General features: G+C 33.5%; 1 protein-coding gene across 2 annotated transcripts; it reads left to right on the top strand.

The window, feature by feature from the left end:
- The first annotated feature begins 165 nt into the window (after positions 1 to 165).
- On the top strand, positions 166 to 21,556 carry ehmt2 (euchromatic histone-lysine N-methyltransferase 2). Of its 2 annotated transcripts, none has more exons than XM_051872470.1 (28): positions 166 to 357; positions 907 to 949; positions 1,793 to 1,888; positions 4,185 to 4,417; positions 4,500 to 4,575; positions 4,661 to 4,749; positions 6,070 to 6,240; positions 6,323 to 6,376; positions 8,154 to 8,286; positions 8,369 to 8,464; positions 8,763 to 8,896; positions 9,002 to 9,145; positions 10,109 to 10,416; positions 10,586 to 10,819; positions 12,030 to 12,112; positions 12,199 to 12,305; positions 13,378 to 13,500; positions 13,758 to 13,859; positions 13,931 to 14,035; positions 15,434 to 15,588; positions 15,666 to 15,833; positions 15,959 to 16,103; positions 17,340 to 17,417; positions 17,499 to 17,614; positions 18,157 to 18,243; positions 18,422 to 18,500; positions 20,658 to 20,833; positions 20,992 to 21,556. In XM_051872470.1, the coding sequence occupies exons 1-28, from the start codon at positions 331 to 333 to the stop codon at positions 21,170 to 21,172; spliced, it is 3,543 nt and encodes a 1,180-aa protein (XP_051728430.1). In that variant the 5' UTR covers positions 166 to 330; the 3' UTR covers positions 21,173 to 21,556. The 2 variants fall into 2 exon arrangements, with proteins under 2 accessions (XP_051728430.1, XP_051728429.1); XM_051872469.1 differs by having other exon boundaries at positions 15,959 to 16,121.
- The last annotated feature ends 1,160 nt before the right edge of the window (positions 21,557 to 22,716 follow it).

The following is a 22,716-nucleotide window of genomic DNA, read 5'->3' as shown; positions in this document are numbered from 1 at the left end:
AATATAATAAAATAAAAGTCTCTGTCGGAAACGCTTCAAAAATACTAAAACAGCAAGCCTAGATTAGTACGTTGTAAACGCGTGTAAAAGTGTCACACGAATACATGAATTTTATTTAAACGTGTTCGTTGTTTAATAAACTTTTTTTTTTCTGACGTGAGGAAACATTTTGTGATAACACTTTATAGAAACGTCAAACAATACGCAATATCCTATATAAACAATATACGATATAGATAAAAGTAGTATTTGTATGAATGAAGCAGACTTTTATGTTAGCAAAAGTGGCGGGTGCGCGCGCTGCCGTTCCCCTCAAGCGCATCCGGCAAGATGTCGGCAGCTGAGCGCGCGCTCGAGGTGAGAAACACAACACACAATAAAACACACATTTACACGTGCATGCTTAATTACAGCCGTGCATCTGCATATTTAAGGTTGCGTTATGAACGTGTATTCCCCAGTGGAGGATATAACGATGCTTTCATTCAATGGTTTCACATGCTGCTTCTGTTGCAGCATGTAGTGTTCAGTTCATCACTGTAACATGCACAAGTTATGCGGCTTTTGTGCTTAATTACATATTTGCATTGATCCTGTCAGCTGCTGTTTAAACCAATAAACGCGTTACGGTGTTAGCTGATTGGTGCTGCTAAAACATTAAGCATTTGAAGTTTATGACCTCTGATTATCAGTTTAATGCAAATAAAACATTGATAAATATTTTGCTGTCACTTCATATTTATTTAAGGTGACCAAGTTTCCTCTTTAAAACTTGAGTTTATTTGTTGTTATTGGTTACAACAGCAGGTTTTTGTAAACTGGAAACCGTCTGTGTTGATCATATTTTAGTGTGTTTATGGACTATAAGTCATGTTTAACTGAATGTTTTTGACTATATTGCTCCAGACTCCATCAGATGAGAGCTCTTCTCCTCAATCCAAACATGAAGGTGAGGGTGTCACTCTTTTATATCTGTGTTTAATTGATGCACAGTATAAATCAGTGATCGGCCACTCTTTTTCTGTATCGGCATTAGTTTGATTAGAAAGCAGATTATATCAGGGCTTCAGACAGGTTTCACAAACACATCTGTATCTGTACTAAAGTTCATTAAAATGTTTTGATTATTTCATTTTATTATTAGTGCACAATTGTACAGGTGTATAACATAGGACTTTAAAGGAATAGATCACCTAAAAATGAAAATTCTGTCATCATTTACTCACCCTCAAGTTGTTCCAAACCTGCGTGATTTTCTTTCTTCTGCTAAACACGCATGCAAAAAAAATGATATTTTGAAGAATGTCTGTAACCGAACAGTTGATGGTCCCCATTGACTTCCATTGTATGGAATAAAATACTATGGAAGTCAATGGGGACCATCAACTGTTTGGGTACAAATATCTTTTGTGTGTGTTCAGCAGAATAAAGAAAAACATACAAATTTGGAACATCTTGAGGGTGAATAAATGATGATTTTTGGATGAACTATCCCTTTAATATTATTTTGGTATTGCCATCAATAACAGTTTTTATTAAATTATCAGCATCAGCCTGATTAGGTTGGCTTTATATGAGAAATACAATAAGATTGCAGGTTTTAAATGTATTAAACAGTTTTTCTATCATTAATACTGCACATTATCACATTTTTATGCCTGATTTCACTTGAAGCATGTGAAATTCATGTAAAATTGAAATTGTTTAGATTTATAATAATAACCTAAATGTCTGGATCTGTGTTTCTCTATTAATCTGTATTATTCTAATTGTGATGTTTTTGTCCTGTTAGCGGAGCCGATTTCACCTGTAAAGGGAAAACAGATGGAGGATCTGACGGGACTTCAGGATGATGGACGGCCCTCCGCGTCCACTAAAACCCTCGCAGGTGAGTCACAGGCAGGGTTGCCAGGTTTTCACAACAAAACCCGCCCAATTGCTACTCAAAACTACCTCAAAACTAGCCCAGTCGCACTTCCGGGGGGTAAAATCTGCATTTTTGGTTGGGTTTCCCTTGTAAAATTTGCATTCCAGAGGCTAAATATCATGTTATTTGGGGTCACTTCAACCCGCAGACATGAAATCAACCCACGGCAACAGTGATAAAGTCACTTGTCACAGCTGAAATTACTGCTCCAATGTTTTAGTTTTATCATTCAGTTTTTTTATTGGCATCATAATGGTTTTATGCCAAAGCACGAAAAAACAAAAAAAGAGCAGTAACAGAGCAAAACTGAAAATTTAAATAGAAATATAAAATATATATGTGACCCTGGACCACAAAACCAGTCATAAGGGTCAGTTTTTTGACCCTTGAAAGCTGAATAAATAAGCTTTCCATTGATGTATGGTTTGTTAGGATAGGACAATATTTGGCCGAGATACAACTATTTGAAAATCTGGAATCTGTGGGTGCAAAAAAATCTAAATATTGAGAAAATCGCCTTTAAAGTTGTCCAAATGAAGTCCTTAGCGATGTATATCCACTCACAAAAATACATTTTTGATATATTTACAGTAGGAAATTTACAAAATATCTTCATGAAACATGATCTTTACTTAATATCCTAATGATTTTTGGCATAAAATAAAAATTGATAATTTTGACCCATACAATGTATTGTTGTCTATTGCTACAAATATACCTGTGCGACTTATGACTGGTTTTGTGGTCCAGGGTCACATATGTTGTCAATGATAGTAAAAAAACAAAAGTTTTTTTTTTTTTTTTTTTAAACACACACATACACTCTAAAAAGTAATTCAGGGAACTGATTACCACAACTTTATTAAATTTATGGTTGCAGGATAAAAAAATAAAACTAATTTATTGATATTAATTAAACCTTTTAAGTTGCAACCTTTTTTTGATGAGTTAAAAAAAATATTGATCAACTTAATATTGTGTGTAATTTAAACTCAAGTTTCTGTGATAATATTGAACAAGGAAGGAATGAAGAAGATGCATATGAAAATGTGAATTGAATTGACAAAAATATAAGTGGACAAAGTTTTCTTTTGGGGCATTTGCAGTTGAAAAAAGGTAATATATTGCAATATGTTATCGCAATACTCAGCAAATCGCAAAATGTTTAAAATCACAATAATATCATATCGTGGGTTAAGTATTGCAATAATATGGTACCATCTGGTGATTCCCACCTCTAGTGAATTATGTTGAAACTAGTCAACATTTTTGTCTTTTCTGTTTTGTTTTTTGATCATTTTGCCTGTGTTAATGCCAACTACATAAACAAGTGTGTATTTTTATAGGAATTTTACTATTTCACCCCCATTTCCTTTAATAAATCTATTTTACACTAGTAACACAAAATAGTTCCTCTCAGGACTTTAAGGACAAAAAAGTCCCCATTAAAACTGCAATTTTTAATCCCAGGGCCATTTAACTATAAAATGATGCAGTCTTTGTTAATAGGCTATCATTCTGTTGGCAAGGCTTCAAAATTTAAATTTGTACTATTTTCAGGTTTGGCCTATAAATCAAATACTTGCTTTATTCTTGTTTTCTGCTTCTGCATATTATAGAGCCAACTGGATAAATTATGCAGCTATAATTGTGTGGGTGTGTTGGTGTGGATGTGAGAGTGTGGGTTATATGTGTGTAATAAAAAAAAAAAGTGTGTTTTTTATAAAATTTGAGAGAGAAAAACTCTACTGCAAATCACAAATTCAATCACTGTGTGCACCAGTGGAGTTTTGCTGGCATCTAATGGGGAAAATTTGGTACTGCGCCAAAACAAAATCTGAAAGCTCATTTTTTGAGATATCAACCTCAAATTTGGATCAACATGTTCAACATGTTTCATAAAATATATATTTTATATAAAATAATGTTCATACATCATTTTCATAAACTTAAACCTCTATAGATTTTTTTGGTTTCACTTTTTAAACTTTTTTTACTTCAACAATAATCTAAAATGAGACCAAATTTAAGTCTGTGCTCCCAAACACTTCAAATTTTTATAACATTTTTTTTGGCACTGACATTTTTGTCCACTATGGACCTATGTGTGACTTTTTTAACTGATGCACATAAATAAATTTTTATGAATAATCAACTGAAAAATTTCCAGTGTAGTTTGTTGGTTGAACATAGTTTCATTATGTTGTCATAACCCAAAAAGATTGTGTTATTTTGTTGTGTGTGTCTCTCCTCACAGTCAGTGGCGGTAAAAGCGCGTCCCCCTCCACCTCGTCCCTCTCTTCGCCGGTGTCTGGCAGAGCTAAGATGAGCGTCTGCGGTCCTGGCAATAAGACGGCTCCATCATCATCCTCCTCCTCCTCCTCCTCCTCTTCTTCCTCCTCCTCCTCATCTTCATCTCTGTCTTCAGCCAGTCCTCCGGCTAAAGTCCACCGCGCACGCAAGACCATGAACAGACCTCCGTTCCCACAGGTTCTTTCATTGGCTATGAACACACAGTCACGGTGAGGTCGGGCAGATGTAATGAAACTGATTCTCCTGTGTTTCTGAGCAGATCAAGTCTATAGAGTCGATTGCACAAGCTACGCCTGAGAAACCCATCAGCGGCGGGAAAACAGACGCAGACACAGGTCATAAATCTTGCATAATCATATTCTGTATAATTCGTTTGGACGTGTGAATAGTTGCGGTTTAAATGTTTTTCTCTCTGCGTAGCTGTGAAGAAGCGTAAGGTGGGTCTGGACTCTGATGACTCAGCGCCTCCTGCAGGAACTCCAGAGAAAGTGCTGAGGCCACAGACGGAGGTGAGAGGAACAGCACATCATGTGTGTCTGACGGGTTTAAAATAAAGCAATAAACCACCAGAGACAGTGCAGCACTTTAACATGGTTAATTGTACAATGTGAAGCAGATATAATGTGGTTAAATCACTGTTCATCACGCCTAGAATGGATTGTTGATCTAATAAAATGCTGGTAATAGAAATATGATAAAAGATACTAATGTTCAATAAATAGATGAATTAATAATAATAATAATATTTTAAATGATTGTTATTGTTATCTTTTATCAACAATAAGATAGTGTTTAATAAATAAATACATTTAATTATAAATTAATTAACTTATTATTATTATTATTATTATTATTATTTTATTTATTGAACATTGCCTGGAATGCATTGTTGATTTTATAAAATGATGGTAATTGCACTATGATAAAAGATACCAATAAATAAATAAACAAAATTAATAATAATAATTTTTATTATTGCTATTATCATCTTTTATTATAGCAATATGATAAAATATACCAATGTATTAATTATTAATAATAATTATCATTATTTTTAATGTTTTTTATTGTCATTGTTATTGTTACTATTTATTTATTTATTTATTAAACATTGCCTGAAATGTATTGTTGATTTTATAAAATATTGGTAATGGCAATATGATAAAAGAAACCAATGTTCAGTAAATAAATTAATAATAATAATAATAATACATTTTATGTTATTGTTATCTTTTAATATAACAATAAAAGACAACAGTGTTTATTAAATAAATAAATTAATAATTTTATAATAATAATAATAATAATAATAATTGTTGTTGTTAATAATAATAGCAGTTATTATTATTACTATTAATTTATTTATTAAACATTGCCTGAAATGGATGGTTGATTTTTATAAAATACTGGTAATGGTAATATGATAAAAGATACTAAGTTAAATAAATAATAATAATAATTATTATTATTATTATTATTTTTTCCAATAATTGTGTTTTTATCATAGCAATATGGTAACACACACACACACACATTATATATATATATATATATATATATATATATATATGATAGATAGATAGATAGAGAGCATTATTCAATAAATAATTTAGTATATAATTAATAATAATTAATTAATATTATTTTTCTTATTAATAATAATAATAATAGATAGTCTATGTTAAGCAATATAGTTGTCGATTTGTATTGACTATTGTAGCTCATCCAGTCAGAATTTAGAGACCTGACTGTGTGTTTTATTATAATCCCACTGCTTATCATAATGTAATATTAGCATATATTAATACTTTGGTGTTTGTTTTTCGCAGTCTCCGCTGACCGCGTCTCCAGCGATGGGGAAGGTGGAGCCAGTTGCCACGGCAACTAAAGAGCATCACAGTGGTTGGCTGGAGGATCTTGATGAGGAGGCCGATGAGGAAGATTTCCACCTGCTCTACAACAGTTACTCTGGAGACGACCTGATCTACTCTGACAGCAAGGTGAACACGTCACTGCGATCACATGATTCAGAGAGACTGACGGCCACTGTAGATCTGAGACACTTGTGCTTTTATTTTGCAGTCAGATGATGGGATGGCAGACGAGACGCTGGAGGAGGGGCATCTGTCTGATCATGTGAGTGTTTCTAACCAATCAGGTGAAAATGATTTATTTTCATACAATTTCAGGATGTTTGGAAAATATTTCCACAGATACTGTTTTTTCATTGGTCGATGGCAATATCTAGAAAGCAGGATTAAATATTTAAATATCTTGTAAATGAAAACTAAAAAGGTAAGTATAAAAATAAATATTTATTTATATATTTATTAAAACTTAAAAATTCATGGAAATTAAAAAAGGAAAATACTAATAAATTTGGCCTTAAATTATTTTTAAAAATATAAAAACTTTTTGAAAATAAAAAAAATGTCTATATATTTATATATTATATTTTTTTTTGTATTAAAATTAAAAAATTATGGAAATGGAAGTCTCTCTCTCTCTCTCTCTCTCTCTATATATATATATATATATAAAATAAGACATTTTGCACAATATTTAGACAAAATGAACTAAAAAATAGTTCTTGCATTCTTGCAAATGAAGATAATAAGGCATAAGTATTGTAATTGTACTACTGCAGTATAAAATAATTAATATACTTATTATAATATTTTTATTTTTACAGAGCAATTGTATTACAGTAGTAATATATTTATCCCCATGTTATCGAAGTTTGAAGTTAGAAATTCCAGTGTGTATATATGTATGTGTGTGTGTGCGTGTGTATATATGTATGTATATATATATTATACAGTGGGTACGGAAAGTATTCAGACCCCCTTAAATTTTTCACTCTTTGTTATATTGCAGCCATTTGCTAAAATCATTTAAGTTCATTTTTTTTCCTCATTAATGTACACACAGCACCCCATATTGACAGAAAAACACAGAATTGTTGACATTTTTGCAGATTTATTAAAAAAGAAAAACTGAAATATCACATGTCCTAAGTATTCAGACCCTTTGCTGTGACACTCGTATATTTAACTCAGGTGCTGTCCATTTCTTCTGATCATCCTTGAGATGGTTCTACACCTTCATTTGAGTCCAGCTGTGTTTGATTATACTGATTGGACTTGATTAGGAAAGCCACACACCTGTCTATATAAGACCTTACAGCTCACAGTGCATGTCAGAGCAAATGAGAATCATGAGGTCAAAGGAACTGCCTGAAGAGCTCAGAGACAGAATTGTGGCAAGGCACAGATCTGGCCAAGGTTACAAAAAAATTTCTGCTGCACTTAAGGTTCCTAAGAGCACAGTGGCCTCCACCCTTGTGGACCAGAACCCTTCCTAGAGCTGGCCGTCCGGCCAAACTGAGCTATCGGGGGAGAAGAGCCTTGGTGAGAGAGGTAAAGAAGAACCCAAAGATCACTGTGGCTGAGCTCCAGAGATGCAGTCGGGAGATGGGAGAAAGTTGTAGAAAGTCAACCATCACTGCGGCCCTCCACCAGTCGGGGCTTTATGGCAGAGTGGCCCGACTGAAGCCTCTCCTCAGTGCAAGACACATGAAAAAACACCTGAAGGACTCCAAGATGGTGAGAAATAAGATTCTCTGGTCTGATGAGACCAAGATAGAACTTTCTGGCCTTAATTCTAAGCGGTATGTGTGGAGAAAACCAGGCACTGCTCATCACCTGTCCAATACAGTCCCAACAGTGAAGCATGGTGGTGGCAGCATCATGCTGTGGGGGTGTTTTTCAGCTGAAAAAACAAAGAGTGAAAAATTTAAGGGGGTCTGAATACATTTTGTACCCACTGTATATATATAAATATATATATGTGTGTGTGTGTGTGTGTGTGTGGTGGTTAACTGATAAACTGGAGTGTATGTGTTGTGTTTCAGAGCTCGGACTCCGATCGGCCCCTCGCCGCTTACAAGAAAGCAGGAGCAGAGAGAGACGAGACGCCATGGAAGCGTCAAGGGAAGGGTAAAGGGAGAGACAAACCCCCCGCTGGAGAGCCGCAGGCAGATAAAGGTGAGACAGACACCTGGTGATGATGATGATGATGATGATGATGATGGTGTATGTAGATGTGAGCAGTGTGTCTGTTTGACAGGTGAATCCGCAGCGGCAGCGGCCGACTACACTGAGGTTCCTCTGGACTCACTGGACATCTCAGCAGCCGACAGCCTCTCTCTCTCTCCACACGCAGGTGTGTAATCATCACACACTCTGAATAATTACGATTTTTACTGTTTTTGAAAGAAAGAATCTCTTCTGCTCACCAAGCCTGTGTTTATCTGATCAAAAATAGTGAAATATTATTACAGTTTAAAATAGCTGTAATATATAGTGTAATTTATTCCTGTGATCGAAGCTGAATTTTCAGCATCATTACTCCAGTCTTCAGTGTCACATGATCCTTCAGAAATCATTCTAATATGCTGATTTGCTGCTCAAGAAACATTTCTGACTAATATCAGAGTGTGTGTGTGTGTGTGTGTGTATAGACGGCAGTGATGCAGAAACGGAGCGTCTGGAGGAGCTTCCTCTGTGCAGCTGCCGGATGGAGGCTCCGCGTGTGGACGGATTCAGCGCTCGGTCCAACAGGACCTGTATGGCCATAGAGAGCATCAACGGAGAGGTGAGTCCTGCTTCTGCAAGTGTTCGTCACAGAGGGATTTATGTAACTAAAGCTGGTCTCACCCGTCTCTCTGCTGTGGATCGTCCCGTCCTCTGTGTGTTTCAGCTGGTGGGCTGTACCAGTGTGATCGTGAAGGGGGAGACGATGCGTCCCTCCAGCCGCGTGTCTCTGATGGTGTTGTGTGAGACGCACCGTTCACACATGGTCAAACATCACTGCTGTCCCGGCTGCGGATACTTCTGCCTCTCTGTGAGTGTCTCTGAACACGGCAGTCATCTTACAGGAAGAACTTATTATTTACTCACCCTCATGTTGCATGTTGTTATTTAACAAAAAAAAAAAAAAAAATTTACAATTATAATTAATTAAATTATAAAAATGTAACATTTTAACATTTTATTTTGAAATAAATACAACCCAATTAAAGTACTTAGTAATAATTAATTAAATTATAAAATATTCAAAATTAAAATACATAATTATTTTTATTTTTTAATATTTTTCAAATTAAAAATATAAAAAAATAAAATAATAATAATAATGAATTAAATTATAATCATGCAAAATTAAAGTAAATCATTTTAAAATAAAAACTGTCTAAATAAAACACTTAATAGGAATTAAATCATAGAAATGCTAAATAACATACACAATTTTGAAATAAAAGAAATAAAACACTAATAATTAAACTATAAAAATGCAAAATTAAAGTATATAATTTTAAAATAAAAATAGTTTTTTTTCCATACAACAGTTTGTAGTGTTTCACAAAATATTTAATAAAAAATAAAAAAATAAATATTTATTTATTTATTTCTGGATTTAACCATTTATTTACATAATTATTTCTACATTTTTTTTATTTATATTTATTTATATATATTTCTGTTTTTATGTATTTGTTTATTTATATATATTTATTTATTTTATTTATTTATTTATTTATTTATTTTTTTTTTTTTTGTAAATGATCCCTTTAACTGTTTTTTAAAAGCTTTAGTTCAGGGATTCTCAAATGTTTTTGTCAGCCAAAACTCTTTAACCGAAAATATTGAATTAAAGCTCTCCTGAGATTTTAAGTTATTATTTTAGTAATTTAACAACATATTTGCATGTTCACGGTTCTCTCATGTCTGTTAATGGTCACGTGACACAGGTAACTAAATAAATAAATAACTTTTAGTAAGTAATTTATTATGTTTATCGGCACAGGGAACGTTTCTGGAATGTTGTCCGGACGTTCGTATTACTCATCGGTTCCACCGCGGCTGCGTGTCGGTGCTGGGCGGTGGGCGGAGCCGTGGAGGAGTGGGCGTCGGCCTGCTGTTTTGCCCTCACTGCGGCGAGGATGCGTCAGAGGCGCGTGAGGTCACCATCCCTCCTGCAGCGCCCTCATCTGGCTCTAATGTGGTCACTGCAAGCGCCTCGTCCACCACCACCACACCCTCCCTGCTCCCGTCCGCCCTCGCCGCCACATCACGGGCGCTGAACAACGACAAGAAGATGGGAGAGCCCATCAAGTGAGTTAAAATAGTTTACTAATATATGATCTCTTCAATAAATATGATCTCTTTACTTTTTTGTTCTCTGATTAAAATTTAAGTTTTGCAAATAAACAAAAAGGTTTGTTCTCTTTGCTAATGAACAAATATTGGATTGAAAACCGTCTTTGATGTCTGTTTTATGTAGCGCGAGGATGCGCTGTCGTGGAGATGTAAGAAATGGGGTGGAGCTGCAACCTCAGCCGGCCAATGCCACTCCAGGAGGGGAGGAGGATGTGGTCGCCCTGGGTGACGGTGGGGTGGACAGTGTGGGACCGTCGCTCGTCCTACCCAATGGGAAGCCAGTCTGTCCCAGTGCACTTCCGCCTGGAGACAGGAGGGCGGCGCTGCAGAGAGCCATTCTCACACAGGACACTGAGAGGTGACCACATTCATACATCAAATAAATATATTTATTAAATATTTATTATAGGTATTAAATAAATATGTATTTAATAATGAATATGTATTTTATTTATTTAAATTTAATTTTATTGTTTATATATTAATATAAGTCTAAAAAAATTAGTGAACAAATTCAAATACATAATTTTAAATTATTTTAAATTAAATAATAACATTTTAAAATAAATACAATCCAATTAAAATACTTAGTAATCATTAATTAAATCATAAAAATTAAAAATTAAAATACATCATTTTAAAATAAAAAAACGGTGATAATGAATTACAGGCACATTATTTAATTAAAAAACAATTTAAATAAAAGACTTAATAATGAATTAAAAATATAAATATGTAAAATTAAAACACATTTTAATATAAAAACAATCAAAATACATAGTAATAATTAATTAAATCATAGAAAATTAAAATACATCATTTTAAAATAAAAATATTCAAAATAATGATAATGAATTACGTTATAAACATGCAAATTAATTAATCATAAAAATGCAAAATTATATAAAAATATATAATTAAAAAACTATTGGAATAAAATATTTAATAATGAATTAAATTATAAACATGCAAAATTAAAATACATAATTTTAAAATAAAACAATCAAATACTTAGTAATAATTACTTAAATCATAAAACTGCATAATTAAAATACATAATTTTAAAATAAATCCAAATAAAACACTGTAATAATTTATAAAAATACAATATTAAATTATATAATTTAAAAGTAAAAAATAAATAAATAAAATGCTTAATAATAATTAATTAAATTATAAACATGCTAAATTAAAACACATTTTAATATAAAAACAATCAAAATACATAGTGATAATTAAATCATTAAAATGCAAAATTAAAATACATTATTTTAATATAAATCAGTCAAAATAAAATAGTACATAATTTTGAAATAAAAACAACCAATATAAAATACTTAGGAATAATTAATGAAATCATAAAAATGCATAATAAAATACATAATTTTAAAATAAAAGAAATCAAAATAAAACACTGTAATAATTAATTAAATTATGAATATACAAAATTAAAATATATTGTGCAGAACTGATGCTAAAACAGTATGGTAGTATGCCTCTCTGAACATACTCAGGCTAAAGATGATGTCATTGTCATGTGGTCTGTTTGGCTCTTTCCGGTCGGTCAGGAGGAAGAAGCTGCGGTTTCACCCCCGTCAGCTGTATCCCGCAGCCAAACAGGGCGAAGCTCAGCGAGTTTTGCTCATGCTCAGTACGTACCTGTGTTCTCGAGTTCATGTCTCACACCTGTTCAGCTTCTCAGCATCAGATCTGATGTTCTCTCTGTGTCTCTGTCAGTGGAGGGCATCGACCCGTCGTATCAGTCGGACTCTCAGAACCGACGCTGCGCTCTTCACGCGGCCGCCCAGAGAGGTCTGCTGGAGGTCTGTTACCTGCTCGTACAGGTGAGCTCCACATTCACACTTCAGTGACTTCTGAACATCCACCGCACGCTAGAGTTCACTGCTTATAGTGATTATATGGATCATATGGGTTTCCCAAACTGGGGTTTGTGAGTTAATAAAAAGACAATAATTCATAAAATCATAAAAAATGGAAAATTAAAAAAAGAGCAATCAAAATAAAACCCTTACTAAAAATTAAACTATAAAATTGTAAAATTAAAATCCATAATTAAAAAAAACAAAACAATATTTAGTAAAAATGAATTAAATCTTTTAAAATGCTAAATTAAGATATGCAATTTAAAAAAAAAAAAATGTTAATCATACAAATAAAAAATGTAATTTTTTTTTTTTTTAAATAACAGCAATCAAAATACAACCCTTACTAAACATTAAACCATAAAATGAATAAATTTAAAAAAAAAAATTAAAATAAAAACAATCAAAATAAAATTAGTAATAATTAATTGAATCATTATAAAATAATTGTTATTAATGATTTAATGGAAAATTTTAAATAATTTTAAAATAAGAGCAATAAATAGTAAATAGTAAATAAAACCCTTACTAAAAATTAAAACATAAAATGCAAAATTAAAATACATAGTTTTATAATAAAAACAATCAAAATAAAATTAGTAATAATTAATTGAATCATGAAAATTGAAAATTAAATATTTTTAAATGAGAGCAAAATAAAACTCTTACTAAAAATTTTAATTATAAAAAATGCATTAAAAAAACAATTTTAAAATAAAATTAATTAAAATAAATCCCTTACTAAAATAAAAAAGTTAAATTAAAAACGAATAAAAACAATCAAAATAAAACACAAAATATATGAAATGTTTACTGTGAATGTGTTGTTAAATTATTGAAACATTAACTTAAAATCTCACAGAGACTTTAAGACAATATTTTTGCTCAAAGTGGGTTGGATGACAAAAACGTTTGGGGAAACCCTGCTGCAGAAAAATGTTGTTGTTGTTTTCTGAGTACTGGCCTTGTCTCGGTTTGTATCTGAGGAAAATGTTTATTAAAATTCCTGCTTTTGTGCCATGGTTGATTTTAGGCAGGCGCTAAGGTGGATGCCCAAGACAAGACCCTGCGGACCCCTCTGTTAGAGGCCATCGTGAACAATCATGTGGAGGTGGTGAAATACCTGATCCAGAGCGGAGCCTGCGTCTATCATGCAGTGAGAATCACACACACACAAACACACACATCCCAAGCCACCTTCTACTAGTTGTAGAAAACAATAAATATAAATTGTCTAGTTTTTGTGTGAAGTTACATTTACATGTTTGCATTTGGCAGACGCTTTTATCCAAAGCCACTTGCATTGCGTTCAAGGTGTGCATGTGACAGTTCATGCATGAATCAAACCCATGACCTTAGCGTTGCGAGCGTCATGCTCTGTTCAGTGCTGAATGTGGTGTGTTTGGTGTTCAGGAAGAGGACGGATCTACAGGCCTGCATCACGCTGCCAAACTGGGGAACCTGGAGGTGGTGATGCTGTTACTGAGCACCGGACAAGTGGATCTGAATGCACAAGTGTGTTTCTGAGCGCATTAGTCCGTCTCATGCTGCAGCTGCAGGTGTTTGACATCAGCTCTGTGTTTCAGGATAGCGGCGGCTGGACGCCCGTCATCTGGGCCGCAGAACACCGACATATAGACGTGATCCGAGCTCTGCTCAACAGAGGAGCCGACGTCACGCTCCGAGACAAAGTGAGCCTCTGACCATTGATATTTAATCATTTAGCAAACACTCTTGTGCAAATTGGCTTACAAATGAGAACAATAGAAGCAATCAAACCAACAACAGGGCAACAATATGTTAGTGTTGTGACAGTCCCAGTTAGTTTTTTGTTTGTTTTAATAAATAAATGTATAATAAAAAGATATACAGATAGAATAGTAAGTGTTAGTATTAATGTGTCAAGTGTTGACAAAAAGTTGCATCTTTAGCCTTTTCTTTAAAATGTAGATGGAGAAGAGAAGCGGTCCAAGCACTGAGCCCTGAGGCACGCCAGTAGCTAGATGTTGTGATTTAGACACCTCACCCCTCCACGACACGCAACGCCACTCTTTTATGATGTCTCTCAGAATAGAAATATTCAAAAAATAAAAATGGATAATAAATAAAAATGACAAAAACACATACAAAACTAAAATTAGAAACTTAGCAGCTAAAATAACATGTTGAAGTGCTAAAATTACTAAAACTGAAATAAAAATACATTAAAGCTAAATAGCGATATTAAAAAATAAAAACAAATAAAGATGACAAGAGCACATAACAGAATTACTAAAACCTACAAATTAGAAGTGTTTCCTTGGCAACTAATTGAAATAAACAAGTTTAAGTTGAAGTAATAAAATTACTAAAAGTACAGCTGAATTAAAAATAAATTAAAGCTAAATAGAGATATTAAAAATAAAAACATATAGATGACAAGCACATGACAACATTACTAAAACTTAAACAAAAATAAAAAATGTTGAAAATAAGAACTAAAATTACTTTTTATTAATTACGTTTTTATTAATTACTTTTTACAATTACTAAAACGGAAATAAATATAAATGAAAGCTAAATAGAACAATATAAAATAAACTAAAATAAAAAATTAAATTGATTTGCACTGATTTGATTCAATTATTTTGATTGTTTTTATTTTAAAATTATGTATTTTAATTTTGCAATTTTATGATCTAGGATCATTTTAATTTTAGTTAAAGTTTTAGTAATTTTGTTGTGTTTTGTCTTATTTCAATTTTTTAATTAAAATATTAAACCTTTTTAATATTTTGTGAGTTAAGTTGTTTTATTTCAAGTGACAATAATATTTTTTTATGGTTAACTATATATTAACTCTCCAATGAATTCACATTTATTTTATAAAGTGAGGTTTAGTGCTGTCAAGTCAATTAATCGCGATTAATCGCATCTAAAATAAAAGTTTGTAAATATATAATGTGTGTGTATATATGTATTTTAACACAATCTTTTATGTTAGATGCGATTAATCGTGACTAATTGATTTGACGGCACTCAACTTGACATGACTAGAAGAATGATATTAATTATAAAGTGTTCTTCCAATGTGTGTTTTGTTTGTACAGGAGATGAATGTTTGCCTGCACTGGGCGTCGTTCGCGGGCAGCGCTGAGATCGCTGAACTGGTTCTGAACGCTGGCTGTCCTCTGTCGTCCGTCAACCTGCACGGAGACACACCGCTGCACATCGCCGCGCGCGAGGGCTTCACCGACTGCGTCACGTGCGTCACACACCGCCTGGAAGCCTGTTTCTGGTGTCAAGTGCTCATCTAACATGTCCTGTGCGTCTTTATTTCAGGCTGTTTCTTTCTCGGGGTGCTGACATCGACATTATGAACAAGGAGGGCGACACGCCGCTCTCTCTCGCCCGCAGTGACACGCCCGTCTGGGTGGCGCTGCAGATCAACAGGAAGTTGCGTCGGGGAATCGCCAATCGCGTCGTACGGACGGAGAGGATCATATGCAGGTCAGTGTGTGTCTCTAATGCTGAGAATGAAATGTGTGTATCAGTGTGATTTTAGTAGTATTTATATACCAGTATAGTATTTATTGTTATTTTGAACTATTTTTTGTGTGTGTGTGTGTGTATAGTGACGTGGCTCAGGGTTATGAGAACGTTCCCATCCCGTGTGTTAACGGTGTGGACGATGAAGGCTGTCCGTCTGACTACAAATACATCGCAGAGAACTGCGAAACATCAGCCATGAACATCGACCGCAACATCACACACCTGCAGGTGCCACTCAACACTACAGTAAATACACAACACACACACACATGAAAGAATACAAGAGAGAATTATATTTATATTTGTTATCTAACGGATGAAGATTGTGAAGATCACAGTATAGAGAAAGAAGGACAAAGGATGCATGAATGAAAGGAGAGGTAGAAGAGATGAAGCAGAAAAGTGAAGAGCAAAATAAGAACAATAAATATATATGCAGGAAACTTACATCCTCTTAAACTTATGTTTTGTGCTGTGACTAGTCCCAGTTAGTCTAGCACAGTACACGTAGCAAGTACAAGTTTTTTTTTTTTTAATTATTATTAATAAATAAAACATAAATATATATACAGATAGAATAGTAATTGTTAGTATTAATGGGTGAAATGTTGATGAAAAAGATGCGCCTTTAGCTGTTTCTTGAAAATGTAGATGGAGAAGAGAAGCGGTCCAAGCACTGAGCCCTGAGGCACGCCAGTAGCTAGATGTTGCGACTTAGACACCTCACCCCTCCACGACAGGCAACGCCACTCTCATGATGTTATAAATGTTATATAAATGAAATTTCATGTAAAAGAATAATAATTATATATAAAGAATTATTAATAAAAGAAATAATATGAATAAAGACATTATCATAAACATTGACCATTTTGGATACACCAATAATATATTCAAATAGAATATTCTTTTATATTGTAAAATATTTCACTTTTTTTTTTGTATTTTTGATCAAATAAATGCAGCCTTAGTGAGCAGAAGAGACTTCTTTCAAAAACATGAAAACAACTTTACTGATCCTAAACAACAATAATGAACAATAATGTATCAGTAAATTAATCATTGAATCATTGTTATGAACTATTACTTCCCAACTGTAATTTTGATTCGGACTGTTTCTCAAATCATTGCAGACTCTTTTTTTATGACTGAACCAACTAAAAAAGAATTTGTTCTCAAATCATTACTGTCATTAATGAATAAAAGTAAAATAAGTGATTAAATAAAAATAAAACCCTTAGAGAATAAAAAAAAAACCTTTAGTGCCCAAATAAAAAGCTTGTTAAAATCACCACAATTTTAAGTGTTTACTTTTTGTTTTAAACTTTTTAAATGTTACTTGTATAACCAACAAAGACAGTGACAATACTGAGTATCTAAAATTGTACTTCATAATAAGATGAACTCACATTTCTCCTGTGTGTTCACAGCTGGTTTTATAGATGTGTGATGTGTGTGTTTCAGCACTGCAGCTGCACAGACGATTGTTCCTCCAGTAACTGTCTCTGTGGGCAGCTCAGCATCCGCTGCTGGTACGATAAGGTAAAATACAGCTTCATCTCCATGAGAAGCTCTAATATTCGTGACTGAAGACTGTATAACAGCACGCATGTGTTCTGGCAGGATCAACGCCTTCTTCAGGAGTTTAATAAAATCGAGCCGCCTCTGATCTTCGAGTGTAACATGGCCTGTTCCTGCCACAAAACCTGCAAGAACCGAGTGGTTCAAGCTGGAATTAAGTAAGTTATTTTCAGAATAAATCTGCTGTATTGAAATGTTTTGCATGTCAAATGAACCTCAGGAAGATGCTTTTGCATGAGCTGGTCATTAGAAACACCCGTGGGTCCTTAAAGTCTTAAATTCAGTTTTATCAAATTGTATAAGAAAAGTCTTAATTATTATTTCAAGAGGTCTTAATTTTAAAGACAGAGAACCAGGAATCGAGATATGGCTTAGTGAGATCATTAAACTTCAAAAGGCGAGGATTTGATTAAGCTTAAGCGTTGAATGTTTTAAAGTCAAAACGTTGCACTGTTGCACGTTCAGAACAGTTCACAATCAATGAATACCGCTCATTTTATGGCAAATGATTGTTTATGATCCACTGTTGATAAATTATGACAATGTTTATGTCATACATGCAAACTTGTCATGTTTCTAAAGTGCAGCTGCACAGGGTAACCGCTGTATTTCTGTTTTGTTGGAAATGGCATCACGTCAGTTCGTTCTTCAATTTGGCTTGAAGTATGTTGGGCCCTTTAAAAAGCTCTGTGTGTTTCAGGGTGCGTCTGCAGCTCTACCGCACTGAGAAGATGGGATGGGGCGTCAGAGCGCTTCAAGATATTCCTCAAGGAAGTTTCATCTGCGAGTAAGTTTCTCTCCCATGTGAATTCATGCAAAGCCTTCAAAGCATCTGTTTAGGAGCTTAATGCAAAGCTGGTTTAGTGGGTTTCTCAGATCGTTCTCCTCCTAAAAGCTTGACAAACCATCTGTTCTTCAGAAGGGTGTCCTGTTGTTTCTGCTGTAATATCTGTGTATTTCTGCAGGTATGTTGGCGAGCTGATCTCTGACGCTGAAGCAGACGTGAGGGAGGACGATTCGTACCTGTTTGATCTGGACAACAAGGTGCAGTGACACTGATTTCAGTCCTGTTTACTAGAGGAGTGACACGATGCCAATTAACTGACACAAATTTGCACAAACTATTTACCCTCACTGTAAATCTCAACTGCTTGCTTGATGCTTGTAAAATGTAACTATATTATCACACAGCTCTCTAAATCAAATTTGAATAAGTATATCTTGCATACAGTCAGTCTAATCATGTAAAGCAATATATGCTGTATAGCAAATCACAACTGCACAACACAAAATGTAACTATATTATTGTTCTGCCTTAATCTGCTAAATGCAACTATAAGGCATGCAGATATTATAAACATTAACATGATTTTCTCTAAAGATGCTTTGGATTTGCATTGTGTGTTGTGACAAGTGCTATACAGATCATTTTGACTTGAGAAATTTGAGAAAAAGAAAAAAACCGGCATGCATGGTGGTCATTCACATGCTTTAATGGAAAATGCAATGCAATATAAAAACACCATCTATGTACATTGTAAGTAATATTTTGTGCTCAGAGAGACACTATCAGGCCATCAGACTCTATATAATTAATTGAAATGTGTCCTGAATTCTGTCTTTTCACCAGTGTTATTTTGGTATTATATAAATCATATTATATAATTTGTTAATATATACATTTTTTTTTATCATTTTAATTTGTTTAATTTTTTAGTCATTTTGTTCTGTGCTTTTCAGGGTTGTTATAATAAACTAAAATTGAAGATAAAACCATTAAAAAAAAAAAAATGTTACTTAATAAAATAAACGTTAACTGAAATAAAATCTAAAAAAAAAAAAAATGCAACTGATTTTATTTCAGCTAGATGCCAAAGCAATATTTCTCATTTTAATTTAGTTTAACCTGATGTATTAAAATAACTAAAACTACAATAAAATCTAAAAAATACTAAACACAACAAAATTACTAAAATTTAAATGACAAAAAAATAAAAAAAATAAAAACTGATTCAAAATATTAACAAAAACTATAATAGTATCTCAGATATACTAAGACACTATTGCTTGTCATTTTTATTATTATTATTATTTTTTTTTTTTTTTTCTTTAGTTCACTTTATTTTAAGGTGTCCGTGTTACAGTGTAATTATACATTTAAGCACTGAGTAACATTAATGAACTACTTGTACTTACTTTAGGATTGGTTTGGTTTAGGGTTAATTGTATCTAATTATGCATAATTTATAGTTATTACTATAGTAACTACATGTAATAAGGACACAAATAAAGTGTTATTTTTAATCTTAATATTTAGAGGTTTTTGTTTAGTTTTATTTTAGTTTTAGATTTTATTTCAGTAATTTTAGCGCTTCAACTTAAACATTTCTAATTTTCATGTAGTTTGTTTTTCATCTAATATTTATTTTATTTAAAGGATTAGTTCACTTCAGAACTAAAATTTCCTGATAATTTACTCACCCCCATGTCATCCAAGATGTTCATGTCTTTCTTTCTTCAGTCGAAAAGAAATTAAGGTTTCTGAGGAAAACATTCCAGAATTTTTCTCCATATAGTAGACTTCACTGGGGTTCAACGGGTTGAAGGTCCAAATGTCAGTTTCAGTGCAGCTTCAAAGAGCTCTACATGATCCCAGACGAGGAATAAGAGTCTTATCTAGAGAAACCATTGGTCATTTTCTAAAAAAAATAAAAATGATATACTTTTTAACCACAAATGCTCATATTGCACTGCTCTGTGATGCGCCACGCATTACATAATCACGTTGGAAAGGTCACGCGTGACGTAGGTGGAAGTACCGATCCAATGTTTACAAAGTGAACGTGCAAAGACTAAGTCAAACACCCTTTACATAAAAGGTAAAATAATGATGTCGGACGATTTTGAAGTTGGGATCATGTAGAGCTCTTTGAAGCTGCACTGAAACTGACATTTGGACCTTCAACCCGTTGGACCCCAGTGAAGTCCACTATATGGAGAAAAATTCTGGAATGTTTTCCTCAGAAACCTTAATTTCTTTTCGACTGAAGAAAGAAAGACATGAACATCTTGGATGACATGGGGGTGAGTAAATTATCAGGAAATTTTAGTTCTGAAGTGAACTAATCCTTAAAGCTTCATTCCAAAACTGTTTTTTAGTAGTTTTATCTTAGTTAACTGTAATAACTGTGTCTTTCACAGGATGGTGAAGTGTACTGTATTGATGCCCGATACTATGGTAACATCAGCCGCTTCATAAACCACCTGTGCGACCCCAACATCATCCCTGTGCGTGTGTTCATGCTGCACCAGGACCTGCGCTTCCCTCGCATCGCCTTCTTCAGCTCCAGAGACATTTTCACTGGACAGGAACTGGGGTGAGAGATAAGATGACATTTGTGTGTAATCATTAATTGCTTTATGATTTCATGGCTTTTGACGTCTCGTCTTGATCCCAAGGAATTTATGGCTGTATTTGCATCCTGTTCCATTTGTTTTCCACCTGGCAGTTTTATGAGTCTGCTCTCTCTGACAGGTTTGATTACGGCGATCGTTTCTGGGACATCAAGAGCAAGTACTTCACCTGTCAGTGCGGCTCAGAGAAATGCAAACATTCGGCGGAGGCCATCGCGCTGGAGCAGAGCCGACTGGCCCGTCTGGAGGTCTGTCCGGATCCTGCCGGGGAAGCCGGACTTCCAGTGTTAGGACACTCGTAACGAGACTCTTGAACATTACGCTTGTGTTTAAACGTTTGTGTGACAAATGTACAGCTCTCGAACAGAGACGTGTGCTTATCACAGTGATACTTGTGTTTGCATCTTCAAATGATTCATTTCTTCCATCTGACGGGACACAGGAAACAATAAAATGATACAGTGAACTGAAGTTCAGCACACGTAAATGCCTTTCCAGAATACCACCAGGAAGTAACATTCAAATTCACGGCTGTAAATCCTGTTCGGATCAGGAGGGGAAATGTCACAAAACTGACGATTTTATGCCAACTGTCATCTGATCACAAACTCCCTCTTTTTCATTAAGTATCATGATTTTTTTTTTGTAAGTGTAATTGTTTTAATAAATACTGTTTGATACAGAAATGTCTTTTCCTTTTGTTGTTCATGTCACAAAAGATATCTTCAGTAATATGAAATCACTTCCAACAATTTTCAAGGGTAATCAAATGCAATCGTTCAGTTTTTATTGCTGTACTTTTACTACTGTAAATCATAAATTACCATTTGAAGTGGGACCATCCCAGCTAACAAACATGTTCTAAGAACGTTTTGTTAATGTTCCAATAATGTTATTTCTGAATGTTCAAAATGTCTTATTATTATTATTATTTTTTTAAATGTGTTAAAAACAAAAATTCTCTGTTAGGCCAGTAACAAAGTAAAGAAAATTTAAAAAAAGAAATCTCCTGTTCCATACTCAACATACTCAACAACACAACCACCAATTCAATGAAAATAACTTTCAATATGAAGTTATAAAGACTGGTAAAAATCACAAAAGTAGCAATAACCATAACAGAACTAATAATAACCTATCAAAGAAAATAATAATAGAAATAGGGGACAATAGCTTCAGAGGAGGCGTGGCCAAAATAACAAACAAAACACAAATAACTAAACAAGAAACCTCTTTAAAATTACTTGGAAAAAGATCAAGGAAAACAAAACTGCAAAGCTTTTCCCTCTTTAACAACTAACAAGAAAAAATCAGGATTACAAACAAAAAACAGATGGCAATGTTGTGCTACTGTGATATAGTCTATATGGAATAAGATGGTGTTTTTGTGGAAAGTGTGGTTAGATATTTTACACATTCTTCCTCCATGCATTGACCTGAATTAGTCTTTAGTGTGACACTGAGTGGTTTGTATTATACTCATGTCTGATAAGAGTCAGTATTACTGTACAGAGAAATCAATAACTCAAGGTCAGTGTTATCAGTCTTTTGTTTTGACATGAGGCTAATGGTGAAATGTAAACATTATAAACAGAACCTGTCAATTGAAATTTATAGCCTAATTCTTTTGTTTAAACTTTACAAATTAAATAGTTATATTTGTAAAAATACAAGATCCAAATACTTGATCCAGCCTGAAAAATATCGTTTTTAGTCATGATTCGAGCATTTAGAAACAAAATGTATGAGACAGTTATTGTCAGATTTCATTGGTGATTTCAAATATGAAATTGAATCGAAAGCTTGGCAAACAGCTTTGGAGAACTTGATGTTTCCACACTCAAAG

The sequence above is a fragment of the Ctenopharyngodon idella genome, chromosome 19, assembly GCF_019924925.1.
Source record: "Ctenopharyngodon idella isolate HZGC_01 chromosome 19, HZGC01, whole genome shotgun sequence".
NCBI classification, from domain to species: Eukaryota; Metazoa; Chordata; class Actinopteri; order Cypriniformes; family Xenocyprididae; genus Ctenopharyngodon; species Ctenopharyngodon idella.
This window is presented reverse-complemented; position numbering and strand designations above follow the sequence as displayed.

Coding starts and splice junctions, on each gene's coding strand:
- ehmt2 (XM_051872469.1), top strand. CDS start 331: ATGTCGGCAGCTGAGCGCGCGCTCGAG. Junction 14,036..15,433: donor ACGTCACGCTCCGAGACAAA/GTGAGCCTCTGA, acceptor TTGTTTGTACAG/GAGATGAATGTTTGCCTGCA. Junction 17,418..17,498: donor TCCGCTGCTGGTACGATAAG/GTAAAATACAGC, acceptor GTGTTCTGGCAG/GATCAACGCCTTCTTCAGGA.